We start from the raw sequence: 27,665 nt of genomic DNA, 5'->3' as shown, positions 1-27,665 counted from the left end.
GTGTTTCACAACCTGCTGTCTGTTCTTAGTGTCTCAACTCTGATCGCAGCAGAAGACAAAGTCCCAGTCCCTGTTCTGGCCCCCCAACCCTCTCCTTACCCCATCCACAAATACATTCTGAGCTGAACACGCTCACCTTCCCCACTTTTTTATTGTTGCCACTTCCGTGTGCACGTCCCGCAGCTGCAGTGCTCAGATCAGTATTGCACATCGCTGATCAGTCTCCGTGTTAAAATTTTGCCAAGGGGATTTTCTTTTTTCGAAAAATTGTAAAACAGAAAGATTTTTTTTTATATTTACAGATTTTAATTTATTTTAAGTAAAGCCCAGGAATCTAATTTCACACTGCAGACCTCACCAAGACCGACTTCTTCACTTAAGGTGGTATAAATCTTATGGCCCTGACAGATTTGTGTGCCCATCAATTTTTCACAAAAGTCTAACATCATCATTTGCCACATGGACAGTGTAAACGCAGAAGAAATTATGACATTTTACCATGTTCAATGAATGCTAAAACTGACACCTATTATTCTGATTCTCCAGGTCATTATGAGTTCACTAGATGGTGGCCAGATTCTAACGCATCGGGTATTCTAGAATATGTATGTATGTATGTACGTCGCGCTGTGAGTGGGGGCCGGGCGCGACCAATCAGCGAAGGGTGGTTTAAATCCCACATCAATTCGCGGCTGGACTGTGTCTGTCGCTGATTGGTCGCAGGATATCGGGGATTCGGGGTGCAGGATATAGTACAGGCACGTAGTATATAACACAGCCACGTAGTATATAGCATAGCGACGTAGTATGTAGTATATAGCACAGCCACGTAGTATATAGCACAGCCACGTAGTATATAGCAGCCACGTAGTATATAGCACAGCCCATAGTATATAGCACAGCCACGTAATATATAGCACAGCCACGTATATAGCACAGCCACGTAGTATAAAGCCGCCACGTAGTATATTGCACAGCCACATATATAGCAGCCACGTAGTATATAGCACAACCATGTAGTATATAGCACAGCCACGTAGTATATAGCACAGCCACATAGTATATAGCACAGCCCACATAGTATTTAGCACAGCCACGTAGTATATAGCACAGCCATGTAGTATATAGCACAGCCACGTAGTATATAGCAGCCACGTAGTATATAGCACAGCCACGTAGTATATAGCAGCCACGTAGTATATAGCACAGCCCGTAGTATATAGCACAGCCCGTAGTATATAGCACAGCCCGTAGTATATAGCACAGCCACGTAGTATATAGCACAGCCACGTAGTATATAGCACAGCCACGTAGTATATAGCAGCCACGTAGTATATAGCAGCCACATAGTATATAGCACAGCCACGTGGTATATAGCAGCCACATAGTATATAGCAGCCATGTAGTATATAGCAGCCACGTAGTAAATAACACAGCCCACGCCGTGTATAACACTGCCCAGGCAGTAAATAACACAGCCCACGCAGTATATAACACTGCCCATGTAGTATATATCAGTCACGCAGTATATAACAGCCCACATAGTATACAGTGGGCCATATCTCTGTTAAAAAAAAATAATTAAAATAAAAAATAGTTATATACTCACCCTCCGGCATCCACCGAAGTTATCCCGATGCGTGCGAGGCTTCTGCCAGCTTTCGTTCCCAGTGATGCATTGCAAAATTACCCAGATGACTTAGCGGTCTCGCACACATCAGTGGACATCGGAGGGTGAGAATAGCACCATTTTTTATAAATTATTTTTAACATTATATCTTTTTACTATTGATGCTGCATAGGCAGCATCAATAGTAAAAAGTTTGTCACACAGTGTTAATAGCAGCATTAACAGACTGCGTTACACCGCGTTATGCCGCGGTGTAACGCAGTCGGTTTAACGGACTGCTAAAACGCTATGTGTGTGGCGGCGCTGACTGGGGGGGGTATGGAGGGGGCACTGACTGCAGGGGAGTAGGGAGCAGCCATTTTGCGGCCGGACTGTGCCCATTGCGACCAATCAGCGACTTGGGATTTCCGTGACAGACAAACAGACAGACATATACTGTATACATATACATACACACATACTGTACATACGCACTGCTCAGAACACATATACACACACGCGCACACACCCAGATCTTTGACATCATCAAAACATCATGAATGATACTGCAAGCTGTGCCAGCTGAAAACAGTAATTAGACCTACAGGTAATTGTATTTCCAGGAATCTATCCTGACAGCACTACTAGTTCACTCCCTTCTGAGGAAATTCTATACTTATGTGATGTAATGTTTGTATAAGAATAACTAATAAATTTTATGTAGCATCCATCCAGATGTGGTACTTTGAAAAGACACTGTGGGGTGGAGATGGGAGGGTCCTTTTAACCTCTCGTTGTTTCCTGTCCCAATGAGGATAAGAAGGACGTCCTCCATGGTGTTGTCAGGATGGATTTTTGGAAATACAATTACCGGTAGGTCTAATTACTGTTTTCCAGTTCACCAATCCTGACAGCACCATGGAGAATACCAAAGTATGATGATCTAGGGTGGGACCACTGCATGAAGAACCTTCCTACCGAAGGCCAGTTGCCCTGAGACTACTCTAGCTTGTAATGTCTCATATAGGTATTTAGACTAGACTAAGTTGCGGCTTTTACAGATCTGATCCACTGGAGTCCCCCCTTTCTCTGCCTATGAAGTAGATACGGCCCTAGCTGAATGGGCCCTAAGAGTCTCCGGGGAAGATTTTCTTTGAGTCTCATAGGCTAGACCAATCGTGGATCTGATCTACCCAGCCATTGAGGATTTGACCGTTTTTTACCCCTATTTGAACCCCCATATTGCAGGAACAAGTTTGTGTCCTGCCTCCAGTCCCTAGTTGCCTCTAGGTTGTCATGGTTTGTTTGGAAGTTTTGGCTAGGACCTCAGGGGTTAAGACTTTTCAGCCTCTCTCTGGCTGTGTTAGGGCTTTATATGGCCTCAGCTGGGCTCTGGTCTTTGTCAGTTATACTTCTGCCCTCGGCTGAGTAGTTTGACCCTTGTGTGCTTGTGCCTGCTCTTGTGTGTTATCCTGTTACTAAAACAGGTTCTGTCCCCCGTTTTTGCTGTTGTCTATTGGTTCTGTACTGCTCATTAATTTTGTCTGGTTTCTGACTTAGGCTCCGTTCTGACTATTCGTTCTGCCTGTCCCCCTGGAACTTTTGCTGCCCTCTCCTGTTTCTGACACTTGGCCTGTATTTGATTCCTCTTTTGTACCTCGCTCCTGTACCTTACTGACCTCTCGGTTTTGACCTCGGCTTTCCTGACCTCTTGTTCTGTCGGTGCCTGCCATCCTCCGCTGTCTTCTCCGGGAGCACTGCGGCTTGCTTCGCCCCGGTTCCACTCCTGCAGTCACATGCCGCAGGTCCTGCACGTCAGCGGTTGCACCTCATCCCGGTTAGCTTTCCTGTGCACTGCATTGCCTCTCATCCAGGACAGAGCGGAACACGTATACTGAGTTAGCCTTACCAGTCACGGTGTTCCTTACATTATAACTGACCATCACAGTCTCCTGGCACTGGGGGTAGTATGGACCCCATACAAACCCTTTCTGAGCAGGTGAAGCACTTGACTCAGATGATGCAGAAATTGACAATGGAACAACAAGCTCTTGCTCAGACTCAGCAACTGGTATCTGATGCAGTGCAAGGAGCCCTGTCGTTGGGGCTTCAGGGGGCAGGGGCTAGAGGGCTCTAATTCATCCTGAACCTCCAGTTAAGTTGCCGGACACATTTGCTGGGGACAAAGTGAAATTTTGAGCCTTTAAGGAGGGCTGTAAGCTTTTTTTTTTCGGTAAGACCCCGCTCTTCTGGGGATGAATGTCAGAGGGTGGGGATCATAATCTCTTTATTAAGGGGAGCCTCGCAGGCTTGAGCTTTTTCTCTCCCTTCCACAGCCCCTGAGAGATTGTCTGTGAATGCATTTTTTGAGGCCCTTGGGCATATCTACGATGAACCTGATTGTGTGCGGCTGGCTGAGGACATGGCGATGAGTGTTTGTCAGGGGAAGCACTCGCCCGAGTGGTTCTGTACTGAGTTTAGATGCTGAGCCGCTGAGGTTTCCTGGGACGATGCCGCCCTTCAGGGCTTGTTGCGCAGGGACATCTCTGAATGCCTGAAAGATGCCTTGGCCCTTCATCCACCATCTGACTCTCTGGAGGAAGCCATAACCCAGGATGTCAGTATGGACCGTAGGTTGTGGGTGAGAGGGGTGATGCAATTTGAAACTCTGTTGTTCCCCAGTGGGAGTGAAGCTGCGTCCTCATCTGAGGCCACGGAGTTGGGTGCTGTCACCCTCAAGGAGAAAGAGAGGAGACGCCGTCGTGAGAAGCAGCTGTGCTTTTATTGTGGGGAGTCTGGACACTGAAGCAAGGACTGTCCCTCCTGCCCTTCATCGACCAAGGTGGCGGGAAATGACTAGGTCTAGGTAGTTGTCGAGGAGACTATCCAGACCCTCAGGTACACTTTTCCTCATTTTCTAAAGTTTTGCTGCAAGTGGAACTTCTGGTGGACGACTGTCCTTTGTCTACAGCTTTTGTTGACTGCGGTTCGTCCATCAACTTGGTCGACTCTTGGTTGCTTTCTCAATGCAAGATAGGGACAGTCAGGCTTAAGTCTCCAATTAAAGTGGTGGCTATTGACTCTTCTCCTCTCACCAAGGAAGGGATTCTCTATGTGTCGGACGTTTTTTCACTCAAGGTGGGCTCTATTCATGTTTAATAAATAAGTTGTTTTGTCTTGGAAAATCTGCCTGCTGGGTTGATGTTGGGGATGCCTTATTTGCAACGTCACAACCCTGTCATCAAGTGGGAGACCAGAGAAATTGTTCAATGGGGGCCTAACTCTTTCAAAGTTATAGATCTGCATTTTGGTCTGAACCTGTCAAATCTGTCTCTGTGTCGTCTGGAGGGTATTCCGAAGTACCTGAAGGACTTCGAGACCGTGTTCTCTGAAAGCAAGGCTGAGGTTTTACCACCACATAGACCCTTTGATGGTGCCATTGAATTGGTTCCTGGGACTAAGTTGCCTAAAGCCCATCTGTTCAATTTGTCCTGACCTGAGCGTTTGGCCATGAAGGAGTATATTGCAAAAAGCCTCCGCAAGGGGCATATATGTCCTTCCGTCTCTCCTGTGGCTATCGGATTCTTTTTCATTAAAAAGAAAGATGGCAGCCTACGTCTCTAATTCGACTTTCAAGAACTAAACAAAATAACTATGAAAAATACATACCCTCTTCTCCAAGATCTATGTAATCAATTGTCTGGGGCTAAATGGTTCAATCTTGATCTCCGGGGAGCCTATAATCTGATAAGGGTTCGAGATGGGGACGAGTGGAAAAGGCCTTCCTCACATCTGAGGGTCTCTTTGAAAACCTGGTTATGCCATTCGGTCTTACTAATGCCCCCGCCATATTTCAGAATTTAATTAATGTAGTGTTTGCTTGATATTATAGGACGCTTTGTTGTTATCTATCTTGATGACATTTTGGTGTATTCCCCAGACAGTCATACTCATTTGCAACATTTACTGTTCTCCATAGGCTCAGGGAAAATCAGTTGGTCGCTAAATTGGAGAAATGTTTGTTTTTCAAATAGGAACTGTCTTTTTTGGGCCTGATTGTGTCCTGTGAGGGGTTTTGTATGGATCTTAAGAAGGTGCAGGCTATTGCTGACTGGGTTCAACCCCGGGATCTTAAGGGACTCCAGCGCTTCTTAGGGTTTGCCAATTATTATCGTAAATTTATTAAGGGATTTTCACAAGTGGTCAAACCGCTTACTGATCTTACACGTAAGGGCGCGGATGTAAAAAATTGGTCTGAATCTGCCAAGAATTCCTTCTTGACCCGGAAAAAATGTTTCATGTCCGCTCCGATTTTGTTGCAGCCAGACTTGTCTAAACCTTTTATTGTGGAGGTGGATGCCTCTGAGGTGGGAGTAGGAGCAGTCCTCCTCTTGGAGGACTTATCTTAGACTGCAGACACAGACAGTCATCTCTTTGTTGGGGCACCTAGCCACTGCAGGACCCATGATATGTACGGACTTCTATTTGGACTATCTGTGCCTATTGGCACCTATCTTTATTGAACTCCCCTGATGATTCTCCGCGACTGGAATTGAAACGCGTAGGGAGGAAAAGCATCTATGTCTGGGAGAAGAAAAAACTTTGCCTTCATCTACATTTTGGTGTGGCGGTTTTCCATAGTAAGGTCCATTTGGGGCCTGTCCTTGTGAGGACAGGAGTTACACAGGGGTATACAGGGTAGATAGTGCATTCTGAGCCCTGCCTCTATTCCACAACCCCAGACCCTATTCCTACAGCTGGAAGTATACCATTGTCCGTCATCTTTGGTAAGATCAATCCAAATTTTAATCTTGAGCACTGGTTCACTTGAGCACTTTTTTTTCGTTTTGCTTGTGTCTAATTTTGGGTGTGCAATATTTTAAATTTATTATTAAAAGCCATGTTTTAATAGTGGATATCCTCCAAAGCTGATTCTACTACAGGATTGGGGAACTAGAAATGTATGTTCCGAAGATGCTTTGACAGGTTGCTCTGAACTGATTCACATTTAATTGATTCCCTACCCCATTTAAACTGCTTGACACAACTTTACTTGGTAGTAGGAAGGTGCATCATAACCATATACAACAATCATCCTTTCATGGATTTCTTTAGACCTCTTCATCCTTTGTAAGGAATTTAATCACAGACTGAAGCTATATAGATCCTTCACTTTCTTTATAGAGCTGCACTGTACTGCACTTGCCATCCTGTCACTTCCAATGCTTTCAACAGACTGAACTTCTATGTTTGTTGCATGTCCAGATGTGTATCAACATGCAAAGAAAAGCTCAGCTCTTTAACACTGACAGAACATGCTGGAGTAGATAACTTATTGAATACCCCTCATATGTACAGATAAATATACATGATATATTTGCATATTTATGCAGTTCAGTGTATTATCTCAACCGGTCAGGTAGAGCCCATGCACTGCAGCTGGCTGCACTCACGCAAAACTCTGCACACCATAATGCTCCACGGCTGCACAATGCGGTTTCCAAACCTTGTGGCCATAGAGAATAATAGCGAGTGTACTTTCAGACACATACAGAGAGATCACCACCAGTGTTTTACTGACAGGAAGCCTATTAAATCCCACCACTGACCTAATCTAATAGTTTTTTTCTTTTTTAATATGCAGACTTTGAGGCCATCGTTATGCCTTTGGTTGCCATATTTACTCATCAGTACCATGGTTTGGGGGTGGAGGGAAATTGTCGAACTCCTGAGATGTTGTAGTCCTCGTTATCTCCTGAGGAATTAAGAGTTCTCTTTGATCCCAGGATCCGCATTGGGAGATGAGGTGTACATACCCGAATGCCCCCCGTGTGCCATCCCTGGGATAAACATGTATGCCCTGATGCAGTAAGGAGTTAATTAAATAGTATGGACGGTACATAATATAGAAGTACCAAGAGTTAATATGGGTATGTAAAAGGACAAATCATTACAAAGGTAAAACTCTTTAATGGAATCTCACATTGATATTTACAACCGATAGTAGACATATATACATATAGCGATTGCTTTAGAAACTCCTAAAAGACCAAAGTCGGGAAGATCAGAGTTATTAAAAAGGAAGATCTCTATATTATACTAAAAAAATAAAAATAAATTACCATATACTAACAGTTTCTGTTATACAGCTACCAGAACTAAAGCTTTGGGGGCAAACAATGCGCCCGTCATCCAGCTGAAAAGGACATTTTGGGGAAAAGCATTCTAAGCTACTGGCAGGTCTTCTCAGCAGCGTTGCTCTCCTTATAATGTGCCACCAAAATACGCTTTTCAGCTGGATGCCAGCTGCAGATATAGCTGCCAACCTCAGGTTCTGGGATCTTTGTACCTACGTGTTCACCCTTTTCAAGCTTATTTCTTATATCAAATAATTGTAATTAAAGATTTTGCTCTTACACAGAGAATATGAATATATTGAATCTCAGTGGTCCGCAGCTGTCCCAATAGTGGTGTTTGGCTCGTACGGACCTCAATAGGGGGCATAGAGAGATTGGACCCACTGGCAGCAGCTGCGGCCACCAAGATTTCTACAAGAACTATGCGTTTATGAGTGAACACAAGGCTGTGGATTACTGGCTAGTAAGGCTTGTGAGAAAAGGCTGGTGGCTGGACAGACAGGACTGGAAGACCACCTTATCTACAACCACCACATCTCCACCCACAGCAGACGCAGAGATTCTCTCGTATTCACATGGAGTCAGGCAGAACAGGTTTGGCTGCTGTAATAAACTCATGAATATTTATAAATCCTCCAGTGTTATTTAAGTCATTGATTGACATTGCTGCCCGATGGGAAGGGGTTCATCTGTGACCTGTGGACGGCCATCACTTGGCACTGGTCTTAATTGTGATGATGGCTGGATTTCTGTACAGAAAAAAAAGGGAAAATGACAAATTACATTTTCTGATTTCATTCAATAAAATGACGTTTTACATGCACACACACAACATGTAATGGAACTTTGCATGATGCTTATTTATCAACTTATGTATAAAGAACAATTCTTCTGGATTCTGGTTATCAGAGAGCAATGCATTGTGAGAGCTCAGGTTTAAGGAAATATGTCAGCAGCTTTTTGATATGTAATCTGAGAGCAGCGTCATGTAGGGGCAGAGACACTGATTACAGCAATGTGTCACTTAGTGGGCTGTGCATTGTTGTTTTAATAAAATCAGCATTTTATCAGCAAGAGATTATAGTAACATAGGCCGAAAAAAGACATTTGTCCGTCCAGTTCAGCCTATATTCCGTCAGAATAAATCCCCAGATCTACGTCCTTCTAAAGAACCTAATAACTATAAGATACAATATTGTTCTGCTCCAGGAAGACATCCAGGCCTCTCTTGAAACCCTCGACTGAGTTCGCCATCACCACCTCCTCCTCAGGCAAGGCATTCCAGATTCTCACTGCCCTAACAGTAAAGAATCCTCTTCTATGTTGGTGGAAAAACCTTCTCTCCTCCAGATGCAGAGAATGCCCCCTTGTGCCCGTCACCTTCCTTGGTATAAACAGATCATCGGCTCGATATTTGTATTGCCCCCTTATATACTTATACATGGTTATTAGATCGCCCCTCAGTCTTTTTTCTAGACTAAATAATCCTAATTTTGCTAATCTCTCTGGGTATTGTAGTTCCCCCATTCCTTTATTAATTTTGTTGCCCTCCTTTGTATCACCATCATTATGACTAGAGGACTAGGTGTCTCGTGCCTCCTGGTCCAACCCCGCCCCCTCCACTGATTGGCAGCTTTCCGTTAACATGCAGTGTACACAGAGCGGCCAATCAGTGATGTGGGCGGGGTTACACAGGGCTCAGCATTCTGAACACTGCTACATCTGAAAATTGATTGTATCACAACTGCTAAACCCAGTACATTTAGGGTCTCTTCCGTTAAATACTGCTGCTCTTGGATAACATAGCAGAAACCTGCTCACGGATTCATATAAAGCTGGAAATTAAACACGGTTTCAAAGGGCCACCTTCACAGCAGAATTAGGCTTTAAATGGGTCTTCTGTCCTGTAGCATTTATTATCTGTCCTCCGCATAAGTGCTTAGAATGAGATCAGTGGAGTCCGACTAGTGGGGCCCCTACAGAGGGAGACCCCGGGACCCTATTCCACTAGCAAGAGGTCTAGAGCTAGAAATGTTACTGATGCGGGGGTCTAGTGTGTGTCTGGACCATCCAGTCTATGGCAACGATGAGAAGAGCCAAGTACAGAGCTCGGCTGTTCCTATCAGTGCTATGGATGCATCATAGACCGCTGTCCAATCTAACTCTAGGAGCAAGCAAGCAGAATGAGGGGGACTTGGGACCCCCCATCTAGCCATTAGTGGGGGACCTAGCATTCCAACTTATCTATGGGTAGGTGAAAACACAGGAAAAACCCAAATAACGAAGTAACAAACACACAAAAATAATAAAATAATTCCTGTGTGTATTAGAGCATCACGTACCTGAGCGTCAGCAGGTTGTTTATCCCAGCTTCCAGCAGTGACAGCTCTAGCGCCCTCTGCAGGGCTTCGTCTTCACTCTAGAAGAGATGGGATGATTTTTCGGTTAGTTGTATAACTATTGTGCCAATATCCTCATTTTTGGGGGATATGGGGCTGCGTAATGTATTATTTTGTGCGCCCTGAACTGACATTTTTCCGGAGACCATTTTGGGGTAGATACGATGTTTTGATCGCCTCTTATTGCAATGTTGCAGAGACCCAAAAAACCAATTCTGGAGTTTTGATATTTTCTCGTTACGCCGTTTACCCATCGGATTCATTTTATATTTTGATAGATCTATATCATATGTGATTTTTTTTATTGTTTTATTTTTAATGGGGCCCGATTTGAACTTGTGTTTTTTTTTTTTTATTTATTGGTTGTCTTTGGAGACTTGAAGTTGCTATCGTCCGATCGCTTGTGCTGTACATAGAAGGGGTTTAGTACGGCTATGTATAGCACAAATCATGATCTATGAATGCTGGCGGGCCACTGTGCACAAGAGGATTATAATGACAGGTATGGGGGGGTCTTCAGCAGATCCACGGCTGTCATGACAACCCAAGGACCCCCAGCTGTCATGACAACCCCATAGGCGCCCCGTGATCACGTGATGGGGCACTGATGGGCGGGATCAATGACGCACTTACTGTCTACGCATGTTAAATGCCGCTTTCAGTGATTGACAGCCGCTAGGGGATCTCACCCACAGCTGTTAGAGGCACCTGATGGATCAAATCAGCCTCAAGTGCGGGGAAAGATACAGGCTCAGCGCCAAAGCCACTATCAAAAGCAGAGACACGGGAGATTATACGTACATGTACGTCAATGTCGTGAAGGGGTTAAAAGGGCCTTACCACATGACTTAGGCTAAGAAGCCTAACCAGACTATTTGCAAACACATGTCCAGGTATTTGCCCCCTCATCAGTGTGAATCAGGAGAACTGGTTTGGTGGGCGAGATGCCTCTGACTGAGGGTCTACTATACATTGCTGAATTTCGGTCGCTCGTGTGGTTCTTCTGTGGATCAGTCCTTTTATAGGACACCAAAAAAAGGGTTGTAAAATCCCATTCCGTTTCTAACAATTGTTTTTTCTTACTCTCATGCACATATAGAATAGAATTAAACCCGTCCTTTTCAGATGGACGATTTCTCCAGGTGAGCGTTTTAGTGCAAGCGATGAGCATTTAGAACAAATCGTCCTGTGGATTTGACATAAATGTACAAGAGGGGGGACAGCTCTTTTTAGGATCCTGAGGTGTAACGTCAGAAGTGCCTTAACCTTAACTATATATGTATGTATTCTTACCAATCCATTCTGCAGGCCAAAATCTGATATAACTGGTTGCTGAGAAGCCATGGGAGGGTTGCTGAAGAAAAGAGATATAAACACATATTAGTGCGAATTTATATAACGTTTTATACTTTTTTGAGGGGGTTATGGGATAAGCAGTATGGGTTTTTGGTATAGGATAAGCAGTTTTGACATTTTTTCCCCTATATCATTTATTGTGTGTACCACGTGTTCATTTTATCACATGGGTTGTTACAGATGCCACGATACCATCAGTATACCTAGGATCTCCTATACACACTACCTGTCCGTTTAACCATTTAGAAGTCACAGTCTGTAACGAATGCGGCATCTGAGGGGGTTTAATGCTTGGGAATGGGTAAGAGATGACTGTGGCACAATGACTTCAAGGGGTTAATAAATGGCACAAGAATTAAATTAGAAGCTTTTTTTCCCCACTGTGGTTTTCCTAGACACCCAGCTACACACAGCAAAATACATTTTTAGGTTCGGTGGGGGGGGATTACAGTTAGGACCCTCAACGAACAGAAAACTGTGGCATATCCTAGTTTTGTTACAGAAAGGCCCCGTTAGGTTAATGCCCTGCACAATAAGGACAGAGGGGCCAGAAACAAATGAGTGCATGACATTATGGTACATCAGATGAGGTTCTCTACCTGCCGCCAAAATCTCTGCAGCATCCAGACTGCGTCACCTCCTGTGGCTTCAGGACACAATTAATGGCTGCTCGGTTTTGTTCTGCTGTCGTCTGAGATCTTATCAGAGCCGCGTATCTGCAAGAAGGAAACACACAGTAAAGCCACAGTCTTAAAGAAAGACGAACAGCTTACATCTCCCACCCTGGGAAAATCTGATCAGTTACCCGGCTTTAGACATTGTCCGCCCTTTGGATGTGCAGTCGTGATCCAATGGATGCCTATGAGAAAGGCAGAAGTTACTGCGGCACTGCTCGCATTCCACCTTCATCAGTTCTTTTTTCTTGCATCCTGGTTTACAACATCGGTTTGTGAAAATCTTCACCCCCCAAAAAAAAAATATATACAATATTAAAATAATTACAGAACAAGAATAATAATTCAACAGAATATTTATTTTTTTAACTTTACCCCTCCAGATAGATAAATGTCTGATCTGGCTGCTGAGGCGCCCTACAATGCTGAGAACAGAGGCCCAAATCCACTCGTGTGAATGGAGTAGTGTACGTGTGACCAACACCTCCAATATACATGGGTTAGAACCCCAGCAATCATACCTCTATTATCTAATCTATGATTACATAATTACATAATATATGATGCTGAGACCCCACCTTTAACCCCTTCACGACATCCGTTCTACATGTACGAAGCTGCGCTCCCGCAAACCGCTGTATATATACACAGCGTGACGATCGTACCGCTCAATCAAAAGCGAGTGTAAGCGCTATATGAGAGCTGGCACCCTGCGGCAACGTCCATGCTCAGTGCTAGCGCCGATCGTGGGCGTTTAATAGCCAACAGCAACATCGATTCGTTTACCCCTAGTTAAAGGGGTTGTCCGGTCAAAACCGGTAAGTGTGCAGTCATTCTGTGTGACTGCAGACTTATGAATCCCCCCAGCACAGAGCGCATACAAGTGTATGGAGCGAGTATATATATATATATATATATATATATATATATATATATATATATATATATATATATATATGTGTGTGTGTGTGTGTGTGTGTGTGTGTGTGTGTGTGTGTGTGTATGTGTGTATGTGTGTATGTGTGTATGTGTGTATGTGTGTATGTGTGTATGTGTGTATGTGTGTATGTGTGTATGTGTGTATGTGTGTATGTGTGTATGTGTGTATGTGTGTATGTATATATATATATATATATATATATATATATATATATATATATATATATATATATATATATATATATATATATATATATATATATATATATATATATATATATATATATATATATATATATATATATATACCCTCTGGTCCTGGTCTGAAAGCGGCGAATCCTCGAAGCACACTCTGGGAAGATTCATAAGTCTCCAGTCACGCAGAGTGATTGCAGACTTATCGGTTTTGACCTGACATCTCCTTTAACCCCCTTAACAAAGGGAGGTATTTTCATTTTTGCATTTTCCTTTTTTGCTCCCCTTCTTCCAAGAGCCATAACATTTATTTTTTGGGTCAAAATGGCCATGTGAGGGCTTGTTTTTTGCACAACAAGTTGTACTTTTGAACGACAACATTGGTTTTAACATATCATGTACTAAAAAACGGGGAGAAAAAAATCCAAGTACTGTGAAATTGCAAAAAAAGTGCAATTCCACTTTTTTTTACCATGTTCACTAAATGCTAAAACTGACCCGCCATTATGATTCTCCAGTTCATAACGAATTCATAGACATCAAACATGCCTAGGTTCTTTATTATTTAAATGAATAACACAATTGGTACCACTAATAATTGATCATTAATATAGCACAAAGTGGAAATATAAAACGGCACGGATCTGCGTTTTAATTCATATATTCCAGGCTTACAGCCTGACGTCCAGTTGCCTAGCAGCGGTGCTTTCCGGTTTTGAATGCGCATGTCCGGAAGTATCCTCGCCGCATGGTATTCGGCGTCCAACATTCTGACACGTGAGTTGCATTCTGCTGTCATTTATTATAGGATTAGGCTTTCTCATTGTATTATGCGGTGTGCGGTGTTATATTGGTCATGTGACTGTCAATTAATGAAGATTTGTGGGTGTATCTTATCACACTCTGCATTTCTATTTAAATGATCCTTATGCCCCCACCACTCTCTGCAGGACAGCATAGAGGGTGGCAGGACTTTTTGTCCCTCTTTCATTTAGCACTTAGCACTTTAGTACCTTCTCCTGAATACAAGCAAAGTCCCCTGATGAAATAACTTGGAGGAAACGCGTCGGGACGATATCTCAAGGGAGAGTGCAGGGCATATATATGCAGGGGTAGCTGTGGACTGCCCTTGTAAGGGCAGGAGTCTTTTGGGGATAGCCTAACGGTAGCCCTATAGGGATGGACATAGGGTTTGTTGTCCCTTCTTCCCTCCGGACCATTACCTGACCAGGAAAGATCCGGTGCTCCTCTGCCCACAAGATCTGGTGAGACTGTTCCATATCTTTTTTACTTGTCTTATTATAAACAGCCTCATATTTGTTGCTAAGGTTGAAAGTAACCAACCTAACTGTTGTTTTTTACATGCGGCTATGAGTGTATAAAACTGACGCTGTTCTATCTATATGTGTCACTGTTTACAGCGTTTGTTTAAATATTTAATATTACACCATAGTTTTTTGGATTCCGTGAATAGAGACGCCATCGGAATCTTTTATCCTATAGGTTGTTGGTCTCTGATACCTATTATATGGCAGAGACGAGACCTTTATTTTGTTTTTGTTTTTTTGGGTGATTGTCTTTTTTAGTACTTTTGATCAATTAAAAGTTACGTTTTATATTTCCACTTTGTGCTATATTAATGATCAATTATTAGTGGTACCAATTGTGTTATTCATATTTCTAACACTGGGATTGCTTTACTTCTAATTTATTCAAAGGGATATGGCCGGTTTTTTGTCTGTGGGCCTGAATACAGAGGGTTGGCTATCAGAGGCTAAAGAGGTGTTCTCAGAACAGTTATTTGTACAAAAAAAGTACCTTCCCACGTACAGTGTGGCCTTTAAGGAGCTTCAACAAGTTTATCGTGACCAAATCACCTCGTGGTGGGAGGTCCAAAGTTTAGAGAGCTACCTAAAGGCCAAAATTGTTCCACGGGGATTACGTATAAACCTTTCAGCGGGTAATCGTCACAAGAGTTCTTCCTTCATACAAAAGTGGGAAAGGGAGGCCACTGAGAGTTCCCTCCGCTTCATGCAGTTATTACTTGAAGAGGAACGAACTTCTTTAAATTTATTGAATGACAAATTGAAAGAACAAATTGAAATCACCAAAAAATTCTCCACAGAGTCTGACTTTGGATTGAAGGAAACAAAGTTACAGACTCATATTGAGCGGTTTCAATATCACCTCAAAGAGAGGAAACACCGCCAGTATATGCGGGATATACAAGATTTTAAAGACAACAAGGCTTATCTTGTTCTCACCCCTCGACCAATTGCCCCCGATCGTGATACTGAATTGTCCTCCACAGATACGGATTTTTCGGAATCCGAAAGTAGGAATAAAACTAATAGAGGAAGAAATCGGGGTAGGGGAAGAGGTCGGGGTGGTCGTGGCCCCTCTGATAGACCAGATAACACCACTGGGGGGGGTTTTTTGGACCAGGTTTATGCTCTAAGAAACAGACCTCCTCAAGCAAGGAAGTAGCGGAAAAAGAGCAGTCCACAACAATATCAGCTATGGACCCCCACAGGGAGGGTATGTCTAATACCTCTGGAGTTATCATAAAGCAGGACATTCAGGTTATCAATCTCTCGGCTAGAGACATTGATGCCGATGAAATGCTTGTCTTAAAGAAAGGACTTTCCTTTGTCCCTAACAGTGATTTCGATTTGTTCAGAACAGTTAAGGACCTTAATCTTTTTTTACGTAAAATTAGATGGAAGAAACACTTTTACAAACAAGACTCTCGTACTTGTGCTGAATTGGGTATCCCGATTGACATGCTAGATGATGTTAGACTGTTGAATAGCATTGGAGAGACAGACCCTAGTTTATCTGGGTTGGGTCCCTTTACTCAGCTAAAACACAAGAGTCATAGGATGCCGCCACCTACTGGTGATCTTTCAGCTATCGATGTTTTCTCCAATCTTGTAACATCTGATCTCATGAGCCTTTCCAAATCACATATACCTTGCAAATTTAACTGCTCTAAAAGGGAAATGAATGCGATCATCCGACTTGAACGTGATGACTCTATTGTCATTAAGCCCTCCGACAAGGGGGGCAATATTGTCATTCTTGATGTATCACATTATAAGGACCTATGTGAATTGATACTCGCTGATAGGGATACATACGAAATCCTGACGCATGACCCGCATAAAGACTACTGTGATGAACTTCGTTCCTTACTACAGGATGGTCTAGATAGTGGTGTCATTAACAAAACCGAGTTTGAGTTTATTTTTCCTGGTCATCCTATAACAGCCACATTTTACTGCCTCCCCAAAGTGCACAAGGGCCTCACCCCTCTAAAAGGTAGGCCGATTGTCTCTGGGGTAGGCAGTTTGTGCCAGAATGCAGGAATATATCTTGACAAAGTATTGAATCCTTTTGTGTCTTCATTACAATCATTTGTCAAGGACACACCAGATCTTTTACGTCGCCTTGAGGGCCTCACTGTTAATCAGGATGCATATCTTGCTAGCATTGATGTAGAGGCCCTTTATTCATCCATCCCCCATGACAAGGGTTTGGAGGCCGTTCACTTTTTTCTTCAGACAAGAGGGCGACAATTCCAGGAACACAATTCCTTTATATTGAGGCTCCTCCGTTTTTGCCTTACCCACAATGTTTTTACCTTCGGCCGCAGACTCTACCACCAGCTGAGGGGGACGGCCATGGGGAGTCCGTGTGCCCCGGCCTACGCCAACCTCTTCCTCGGCTGGTGGGAGGAGACTGTGGTCTGGAGGGATGACTCTGAATATGGAGGTTTTTCTATGTACCGTGTCTCAGAATTTTGGACACGGTACATAGATGACGTCTTTTTGATTTGGAATGGTGCGGTTGGTGACTTTACTAAGTTTGTGGATGAACTTAATCACAACCATATTGGCCTTTTTTTTACATCCGTTATTGAGTTCTCCTCATTACCTTTTCTGGATATACTGATCTCTAAGGGAAGTAATGGTGGCCTAGTCACGTCTAACTACAAAAAGCCCACAGCTACCAATGCACTTTTACATTGGAGCAGTCATCACCCTGAACATCTAAAAAAGGGGGATACCCAAGGGCCAATATTTCAGAATTCGGAGGAACTGCTCTGATGACGTATCCTTTGAATTTCATGCAAAAGAATTGAGGAATAATTTCCTGGCCAGAGGATATCCCCCTAGGGTGTTGACAAGGGCGTATAAAGAAGCCAAAAGTAGGGACAGGACCACCTTACTGAATCCTTCTACCAAAACACAAGGTAATGATGTGGTTCGTTTTATAACCACATTTGATAATGGAGCCACTTCGGTAAGGCGAATAATTGAGAAACACTGGGCCGTTTTACGGATGGACTCAGACATCTGAGTGATAGTCCTGCAATTACCTACAGAAAGGCTCGTTCATTGAATGACAGACTGGTACACAGCCACTTTAAGAATCCTATGAAGGAGACGTGGCTTAAAAGTAATGTAACTGGTTGTTTTAAATGTGGTCATTGTACGGCCTGCCAATATATCGAGACAGGCGGTAGTTTTGTAAGTAACGTCACAGGAAGAAACTATGACATCAAGCAATTTATGAATTGCAGCACCAGGGGAGTCATTTATAAGGCGTCATGTTCTTGCGGCGTTGAATACATTGGAAAGACCATACGTGAATTCAAACGTAGGGTTGGAGAACATGTTGGCGATGTTGAACATGGCAGAGACACCTCTATTTCGCGTCATATTAATAACATACATAATGGCCAAGTGAAACATATTAAATTTATGGCCATTGAGAAAGTGATAAAACCTATACGTGGAGGCAATTGGGATCAATTGCTCCTCCAACGGGAGGCCAAATGGATCTTTTATCTTAATACCGTGAGTCCACATGGACTCAATGACCAAATAAACTATAGCTGTTTCATTTGAGCAATCCTCTTTACCTTAAGTATATAGCCATCCTCTGTTAATACACAGCTGTCATCTATGCCTAAAATTCCATTTATATCGCCCATGCATTATAGGATACGCATAAACAATAGTATCTAATATATGCTAATGTTGTTTAATTTATTTTCACATGACTACTATAGTGACAGTTGAGTCTGTGGTCTGGATATCACAGACACTTACTTCTGTCACCTTCTATGTTAACATCGCCCCTTTATGTGGTTGGCTAGCAGCGACTTTGGGTCGGCTTGCTCGCTCTATTAGCGTCTAGGTACCCTGGATACGCTCATTTCCGGGTTAGGTTGTTATCCTGGATCTTCTTCTTCTTTGGTTAGCGTCGGGTATCCTAGAGACGCTCACTTCCGGTTTGCGTCTGGGTAACACATAGGCTAAACATTAAATAACCCCCTTTTTAGTGGAGAGATGGCCTTGTTGTTCCTTTATGAGGCCAACCGCTCCTATCATCGGCACGGATCTGCGTTTTAATTCATATATTCCAGGCTTACAGCCTGACGTCCAGTTGCCTAGCAGCGGTGCTTTCCGGTTTTGAATGCGCATGTCCGGAAGTATCCTCGCCGCATGGTATTCGGCGTCCAACATTCTGACACGTGAGTTGCATTCTGCTGTCATTTATTATAGGATTAGGCTTTCTCATTGTATTATGCGGTGTGCGGTGTTATATTGGTCATGTGACTGTCAATTAATGAAGATTTGTGGGTGTATCTTATCACACTCTGCATTTCTATTTAAATGATCCTTATGCCCCCACCACTCTCTGCAGGACAGCATAGAGGGTGGCAGGACTTTTTGTCCCTCTTTCATTTAGCACTTAGCACTTTAGTACCTTCTCCTGAATACAAGCAAAGTCCCCTGATGAAATAACTTGGAGGAAACGCGTCGGGACGATATCTCAAGGGAGAGTGCAGGGCATATATATGCAGGGGTAGCTGTGGACTGCCCTTGTAAGGGCAGGAGTCTTTTGGGGATAGCCTAACGGTAGCCCTATAGGGATGGACATAGGGTTTGTTGTCCCTTCTTCCCTCCGGACCATTACCTGACCAGGAAAGATCCGGTGCTCCTCTGCCCACAAGATCTGGTGAGACTGTTCCATATCTTTTTTACTTGTCTTATTATAAACAGCCTCATATTTGTTGCTAAGGTTGAAAGTAACCAACCTAACTGTTGTTTTTTACATGCGGCTATGAGTGTATAAAACTGACGCTGTTCTATCTATATGTGTCACTGTTTACAGCGTTTGTTTAAATATTTAATATTACACCATAGTTTTTTGGATTCCGTGAATAGAGACGCCATCGGAATCTTTTATCCTATAGGTTGTTGGTCTCTGATACCTATTATATGGCAGAGACGAGACCTTTATTTTGTTTTTGTTTTTTTGGGTGATTGTCTTTTTTAGTACTTTTGATCAATTAAAAGTTACGTTTTATATTTCCACTTTGTGCTATATTAATTATTATTTAAATGGTAAAAAAAAAAAAGTCACCATTTCCCGATACCCATAGCGTCTCCATTTTTTGTGATCTCGGGTTGGGTGAGGGCTTATTTTTTGAGTGCCGAGCTGACGTTTTTAACGATAACATTTTGGTGCAGATACGATCTTTTCATTGCCCGTTAATGCATTTTGTTGCAATGCAGCAGTAACCAAAAAAACATAATTATGGCGTTTTCAATTATTTTTCTGTTACACCGTCTACTGATCGGGTTCTCTCTTTATATTAGTAGATCGGGCGATTCTGAAGTTGTCAGATCGGCTCTGCTACACCCAGGCGATGATCAGATCACTTGTATGTAGCAGAAATGCTCACTTGCTATGAGCGCCGACTACCGGGCAGCGCTCATAGCAATCCGGCTAGGGCAGCCATAGAGGTCTGCTGGAGACCTCCGGTTGTCATGCCAAACCATCGGTGACCAGCGATCAAGTGACGGGGTAATTGATGGACGGGATTTCCAGCGAGCTTACAGGAAGAGCGAGTTAAAAAAAAAATATGTTTAAAAAATGATGCAGATGTAAAGTAGACATGTGGGAAATGTTATTTATAAATTATTTTTACAGCATGACTAACTGGTCTAAGAATATAAAAATTGAAAGTTTGAAAGAAAAAAAAAAAAGTAGTAAAAACTTTGGCCAAAATTGCGATATTTTTCCACAAATAAACAAAAAAAGTTTGATCTAAACTTCTCCACTAATATAAAGTACAATGTGCCACGAAAACAATCACAGAATCAGTGGGATCCGTTGAAGCATTCCAGAGTTACTACCAGAAAGGGACAGTGGTCAGAATTCTAAAATTTGGCTTGGTCAGGAAGGTAATAAGAGGATTCGGGGCGAAGTGGTTAAAGGGGTTTTCCACTTTAAGAAAAATCCTTTTAGAATTCTGAAGTAACCAATACTCACTGTCCCAGTGTCCACAACTGAGCTCAGTGATTGGGTGCAGTGATAAGAACGCACCGTCAACATGACGTCACTGCTGCAACTAAAACAGAGAGGGAACTAGCGGTGGAGACTTACAGGATACGGGACGGGCGAGAACCTGCTCAGTCTGTGATTTTACAGGTATAAAAGCATTTGGAGACCACTTTTCTTAAAAACCCCTGTAATTATTTTAAATATATTTATCTATAAAGGAAGGCAGTGTCCACACGAAAACTTTTTCCAAAGTTTTCAGAGCACAAACAGTTTTTGAGAAGTACAGAGATTTGCAGGAGGAAGTGGGAAGTTTCCGCTCATGTTCTGCTCCAAAAACTCATGTGTGCCCATATCCGAAAAAGGAGATGAACTAAATTACCTGATTATAGGAACACTACAGGGGATCTATGCTGCATAGTGCAAAATAAACCATGGTGTACCCAATACATTGCGTTCTCAATAGAGGAGAAGTAACATTACCTTCTGCTTTCGCCTAGTAGGGTCATGGCTGCAGTTTCTGTCAATGTGCTGTCCGACAGCAACGTCCGCCACTTCTCCTTTCTTCACAGGTACTGGAGCGCCACACAGTGGACAAACAGGGACTTGCACATCCTAAAAGAGCAAGAAGAAATTCAGATAGTAAGAGAAGTACCAGGGACACGAGTGCACATTTCTAAAGTAAACGTTCTGGTCGATGTCAGCAACTTTTGGGGTTTAACACAAAAGAGGAGAGAAGAAACATCTGTCTAAGAGCCAAGCACACTCCAGAAAGGGGAGATGCCAGATGTGTTAGTCAACCGGTACCTGTCATATATGCAGAGCAGTGATGAATGAACGTGCTGGGATAAGGTGTTATCTGAGCATGCTCGGGTGCTAACCGAGCATCTTCGGTGTGCTTGAAAAATATCTCCACGGCTGCATGTGTCGTGCATGTTCGACAGCTGCAACACATGCAGGGATTACCGGTTTGTTTGGCAATCCTGTATGTGTTGTGGCTGTCGAACAGGCGCAGTGACTCAAACATATTATTCAAGCACGCCGAAGTCACTCAGTTAGGGTGCCTAACGCCCCTTTCAACCTTTCCAAATTTTTATTGCATACTGCAGTATATAGCAGAAAAATTTGCAGGTGCAAAGTTCCATAGAGGCATAAAAAATATATATATATATATATATATAATTTGACGGCTAACAAACTATGTAAAGAGAAGAAATCATCAGAACCCCTCAAATGCCATCTTTTTGGTTGCCGCACCGTACCCCAAAAAATGCAATACAAGGCAATCAAAAGTTCATATATACCCTGAACACTACCAGTAAAAACTGCAGCTCACCCCCCAAAAAAACAAAACAAAATAAAACATGCCCTCATACATCTCTATTGTCTGAAAATAATTTTTAACCAATTTTTAGCCTACTAAAATAAAAAAATAAAAGTCTAGTATCGCTGCAAATGTACTGACACGCTCATGCTTGCCATTATTACCACACAATGAATGCTGAAAACTTAAAAGAATAAAGGATTTTTTTTTTCTGAACCATTTCTTCTTTTTCCTGTTTTCCGGTACATTGTATGGTAAAATGAACTGTCATTCAGTACTGCAGCTTGTTCCGCAAAATATATATATATATAAAAAAAATATAAGTTATGGCTGTAGGAAGAACCGTAGGAGAAATTGAAAGCACAAAAATGAAAAATGGCTCCAGCTGATCAGCGGGCATACAGCGAGTCGGACCTCATATTGGTGGCATATCTGTAGTGCCATGTGGTGAACATTAGTGATATATTATGGTTTGCTTATATAGCGCTATCATATTCCGCAGCGCTTTACAGACATTATCATCACTGTCCTCATTGGGGCTCACAATCTACATTACCAATCAGTAGTTTTGCAGTGTGGGACAAAACCAAGACAAACACGGGGAGAGCATACAAACTCCTTGCAGATGTTGTCCTTGGAGGGATTTTAACTCAGGACCCTAGTGCTGCAAGGCTGCTGTGCTAACCACTAAGCCACCATACAGTAACCACAGCTTTCTAACATGCATCCTGTACTATTCCTGCCCCTGTGAACCAACATATCCACGTACCTTCTTGTAAGCAGAAGAACACTTATGTTGGCTGTAGGTTATATGGTCCTTACAGAAAACATCTTTACAGGCATCACAAGTCATTGGGAGGAAATCTGCAAACAAAAATGTTGGGAAAAGGATATTTACTTTCAGGACAATACAAAGACCGCTCCCCCTTCCATCCCATGATCAATGCTCTGATTAGGTCAGAATTATCAGGAAATAATGGGGTAAGTTCTAGCAGTAGTCCTCCCACCATCACCTGATAACCCCTGGGGGTGAATTACACTGATGCCTGGTATACACAGCACTGCTTCATGATACCCACACACCTGTAGTGGCGGCATACAAGGCCCAGGATCTGCTCAAACGCAAAGAAGGGTAAACCTATTCCCCATCCATAGATGAGGGATATCATACCGACCACCAGCGATCCTGAGAAGGGGGGGGGTCTAGAATTTAGAGACACGTGCTCAATATTTGCTCCATTCATGGTCTTTGGGACTGATGGATGAAAGTGAGATCTGCACTCTACTTTGTCCGGCAGTCACATAGACAATGAATGAAGCAGAGATCGGGAATGTACTCCTTGCTACTGGTTCCAGAGCCCCATTTTTGGGATCACTGGGGCTCTCTACAGGGATCACTTTTTAGAAGCTTTAGTTTGTAGAATTTACCAAGCACTGCTGATTTCTATTATGTATTACTGCCACCGTTGTCACTATACCTAGCTGTTTGCATGTGACCTCGGAGCAATGTTTTCCTAGATCTGAAAACTCCATTGTATAGAAAGGGACGGTCCTTTAAATGGTGAATATCCTGGAAAACAAAAGTGAGAACGCAAAACATTAATTACCGTAGTTCTATTAAATCACAGGTCACAGCTATGCTATTCTTGATGTGAAAAAAAGGTAATCTCAAAGAACACACAAAGCCGGTGAGATCCAATGGAATGGTAAAAGTCCACTAATCCGGCATGATCATATTGCACTGAAGTGATGGAGTTGAGCCTTACTTTCACAGAAATCCCATCCACTATGCTGTAACATCTGGATGCTGCGCAAGTACACAACATCCAACCCGCGGCGTTTACAGATCAAGTGCACATACCCTGAGCACATACAGGTTTCAAAGTACAGCCCGACAGAGGGTTTCCTGACCTGAACTTAACAGCTCATACATGTCCAAGAGGCTGCTGAATTCAGGTCAGAAGAACAAAGGCCAATCCAGACATTGCCGTCCGTATTTGGACCTTGACACACGGATATGTGAAACAAGGTCGGGTCCACACCAGCATATTTCAAGATCTATATACAGGCCACACAAAGCTCGGACGGAGCGAGGGGGCTCCCGACTCAAATTTAGTCTCATGTGTGTCTATCCGGGTGCTGCGGCCAGACCAGGCACTGCGGCCCATATATGGACTGTAAAACGTACCTGTGTGAACCCGGCCTAAGGCTCTACAAGAGGAAGGGGATACACGGATAGGCAGTAATACACCAACCACGGCGTATTATACCAGCAATCACATGACCAAGCCCCATCAAGGGCGAAAGAAAAAGAATCCAAAGAATAAATCACAATATCCCCATATAAACGCTTCATACATGTAAAAAATAGCAAATAACTGATTCTGTGCACCTCACTCTCCCCTCCCGGGGTCCCCCGACCCCTCACTCTCTCTCCCCTCCCGGGGTCCCCCGACCCCTCACTCTCTCTCCCCTCCCGAGGTCCCCCGACCCCTCACTCTCTCTCCCCTCCCGGGGTCCCCCGACCCCTCACTCTCTCCCCCCTCCCGGGGTCCCCCGACCCCTCACTCTCTCTCCCCTCCCGGGGTCCCCCGACCCCTCACTCTCTCTCCCCTCCCGGGGTCCCCCGACCCCTCTCTCTCCCCTCCCGGAGTCCCCCGACCCCTCTCTCTCACCTCCCGGGGTCCCCCGACCCCTCTCTCTCTCTCCCCTCCCGGGGTCCCCCGACCCCTCTCTCTCTCTCCCCTCCCGGGGTCCCCCGACCCCTCTCTCTCTCTCCCCTCCCGGGGTCCCCCAACCCCTCTCTCTCTCTCCCCTCCCGGGGTCCCCCGACCCCTCTCTCTCTCTCTCCCCTCCCGGGGTCCCCCGACCCCTCTCTCTCTCTCTCCCCTCCCGGGGTCCCCCGACCCCTCTCTCTCTCTCTCCCCTCCCGGGGTCCCCCGACCCCTCTCTCTCTCTCTCCCCTCCCGGGGTCCCCCGACCCCTCTCTCTCTCTCTCCCCTCCCGGGGTCCCCCGACCCCTCTCTCTCTCTCTCCCCTCCCGGGGTCCCCCGACCCCTCTCTCTCTCTCTCCCCTCCCGGGGTCCCCCGACCCCTCACTCTCTCTCCCCTCCCGGGGTCCCCCGACCCCTCACTCTCTCTCCCCTCCCGGGGTCCCCCGACCCCTCACTCTCCCCTCCCGGGGTCCCCTGACCCCTCACTCTCCCCTCCCGGGGTCCCCTGACCAGTCACTCACTCTCCCCTCCCGGGGTCCCCCGACCCCTCACTCTCCCCTCCCGGGGTCCCCTGACCCCTCACTCTCCCCTCCCGGGGTCCCCTGACCAGTCACTCACTCTCCCCTCCCGGGGTCCCCCGACCCCTCACTCTCCTCCCGGGGTCCCCTGACCAATCACTCTCTCCCCTCCCGGGGTCCCCAGACCCCTCACTCTCCCCCCGGGTTCCCCCTGACCCCTCACTCTCCCCTCCCGGGGTCCCCCGACCCCTCACTCTCCCCTCCCGGGGTCCCCTGACCCCTCACTCTCCCCTCCCGGGGTCCCCTGACCAGTCACTCACTCTCCCCTCCCGGGGTCCCCCGACCCCTCACTCTCCCCTCCCGGGGTCCCCCGACCCCTCACTCTCTCTCCCCTCCCGGGGTCCCCCGACCCCTCACTCTCCCCTCCCGGGGTCCCCTGACCAGTCACTCACTCTCCCCTCCCGGGGTCCCCCGACCCCTCACTCTCCTCCCGGGGTCCCCTGACCAATCACTCTCTCCCCTCCCGGGGTCCCCAGACCCCTCACTCTCCCCCCGGGTTCCCCCTGACCCCTCACTCTCCCCTCCCGGGGTCCCCCGACCCCTCACTCTCCCCTCCCGGGGTCCCCTGACCCCTCACTCTCCCCTCCCGGGGTCCCCTGACCAGTCACTCACTCTCCCCTCCCGGGGTCCCCCGACCCCTCACTCTCCCCTCCCGGGGTCCCCCGACCCCTCACTCTCTCTCCCCTCCCGGGGTCCCCCGACCCCTCACTCTCCCCTCCCGGGGTCCCCTGACCAGTCACTCACTCTCCCCTCCCGGGGTCCCCCGACCCCTCACTCTCCTCCCGGGGTCCCCTGACCAATCACTCTCTCCCCTCCCGGGGTCCCCAGACCCCTCACTCTCCCCCCGGGGTCCCCCTGACCCCTCACTCTCCCCTCCTGGCAGCGGTGACAGGAGGAGCTGCTGTATGAGAACAGAATAATCACTAGCGGAGCAGCCCATCATTTCCACCGCTCCACAGTCCTGGGCCGCATCATGTGGGTCTGGTTGGCAGATGTGCAGTCCTGGTTAGGAGAATTAGTCCTAAGGAATTCGTAATAAAAATGCATGAAGCACTACAACTCCCAGCACAGCCACAGCTGGAGCGCTCCCAGTGCACCACACTCACCTCTCTGACGTCCGGCTGCTTCCAGCCCCGACCTTCCCCACTCGTTATATAGCCTTCCCTCATGCTGACTCATGGGCCTAAGCTGCCGAGTCACCTCCGGTCCCTCCTCCCACCGAATCCACCAGAACGTTCCTCACAAATCATCCCGTAGATCTGCGCCGTCACCGCTCTCCGTCCCGCAGAGATGACGTCACGTCGTACTCTTGGTATCGCTCAGTCACGTTGCCGTCCCGCCCTAATGACGTCACAGCGTCGTGTTGTTTTGCTGACGAGAATGGTAACCATGGTGACAGCCACGTGCTGCCTGCAGCCCTGGTTCAAGATAGGAAAAGCAGCTGCCAGTAGCAACCAATTAGGAGGCTGATTTCATTTCAAGCCCAGGGATGGAAAAATAAAACCTGTAATCTGATTGGTTGCCAAGGTTGTTATTCTGTGACTTGCACACTATCCTTTTTTTTCTTTTTTTCTTTTTTGAGTAGAGGTTTTGGGAAGAGGTTGTGGACCACATAGTATAGTGATCATCTCCACAACCAGTGAGAATGCCTCCACGGAGCAATAATGGCCCTCGTGTGTCCCTACATAGGAATAATGGCCAGCATTGTGCCCTCTGCAAAGTATAAATGCTCCCCCCACCACCATGATACACAGCATGATGCCCCCTCTGTCCCCCACAAAGAGCAAGATAGCCCCACATCCAGGGCCGGCTCCAGGTTTTCATGGGCCCCGGATGAGAGAGTCCCAGTGGCCCCTTTATCACACCCCAGGATTAATGATGACAGATAACAAATATAGGGATAGTACAGTGCCAAAGATGTCACTTCTTGCATTACATGAGTCCTTCATACAGTATTGTGGGCACCACATAGTCCTCCATACAGTATTATATGCACCACATAGTCCTCCATACAGTATAATGGGCACCACATAGTCCTCCATACAGTATAATGGGCACCACATAGTCCTCCATACAGTATAATGGGCACCACATGGTCCTCCATACAGTATAATGGGCACCACATAGTCCTCCATACAGTATAATGGGCACCACATAGTCCTCCATACAGTATTATGGGCACCACATAGTCCTCCATACAGTATTGTGGGCACCACATAGTCCTCCATACAGTATTATGGGCACCACATAGTCCTCCATACACTATTATGGGCACCACATAGTCCTCCATACACTATTATGGGCACCACATAGTCCTCCATACAGTATTGTGGGCACCACATAGTCCTCCATACAGTATAATGGGCACCACATAGTCCTCC

General features: G+C 45.3%; 1 protein-coding gene across 1 annotated transcript; it reads right to left on the bottom strand.

Moving 5' to 3' along the window:
* Positions 1–7,559: 7,559 nt before the first annotated feature.
* On the bottom strand, positions 7,560–26,687 carry ZFAND2A (zinc finger AN1-type containing 2A). Its single transcript, XM_077274803.1, has 9 exons — positions 26,391–26,687; positions 23,471–23,562; positions 22,762–22,856; positions 21,152–21,283; positions 12,307–12,458; positions 12,101–12,217; positions 11,439–11,499; positions 10,089–10,165; positions 7,560–8,495 (listed from the first exon to the last, which is right to left on the bottom strand). The coding sequence occupies exons 2-9, from the start codon at positions 23,523–23,525 to the stop codon at positions 8,456–8,458; spliced, it is 729 nt and encodes a 242-aa protein (XP_077130918.1). The 5' UTR covers positions 23,526–23,562; positions 26,391–26,687; the 3' UTR covers positions 7,560–8,455.
* Between the last annotated feature and the right edge of the window lie 978 nt (positions 26,688–27,665).

Source organism: Ranitomeya variabilis, chromosome 7 (assembly GCF_051348905.1).
Source record: "Ranitomeya variabilis isolate aRanVar5 chromosome 7, aRanVar5.hap1, whole genome shotgun sequence".
Classification (NCBI taxonomy): domain Eukaryota; kingdom Metazoa; phylum Chordata; class Amphibia; order Anura; family Dendrobatidae; genus Ranitomeya; species Ranitomeya variabilis.
This window is presented reverse-complemented; position numbering and strand designations above follow the sequence as displayed.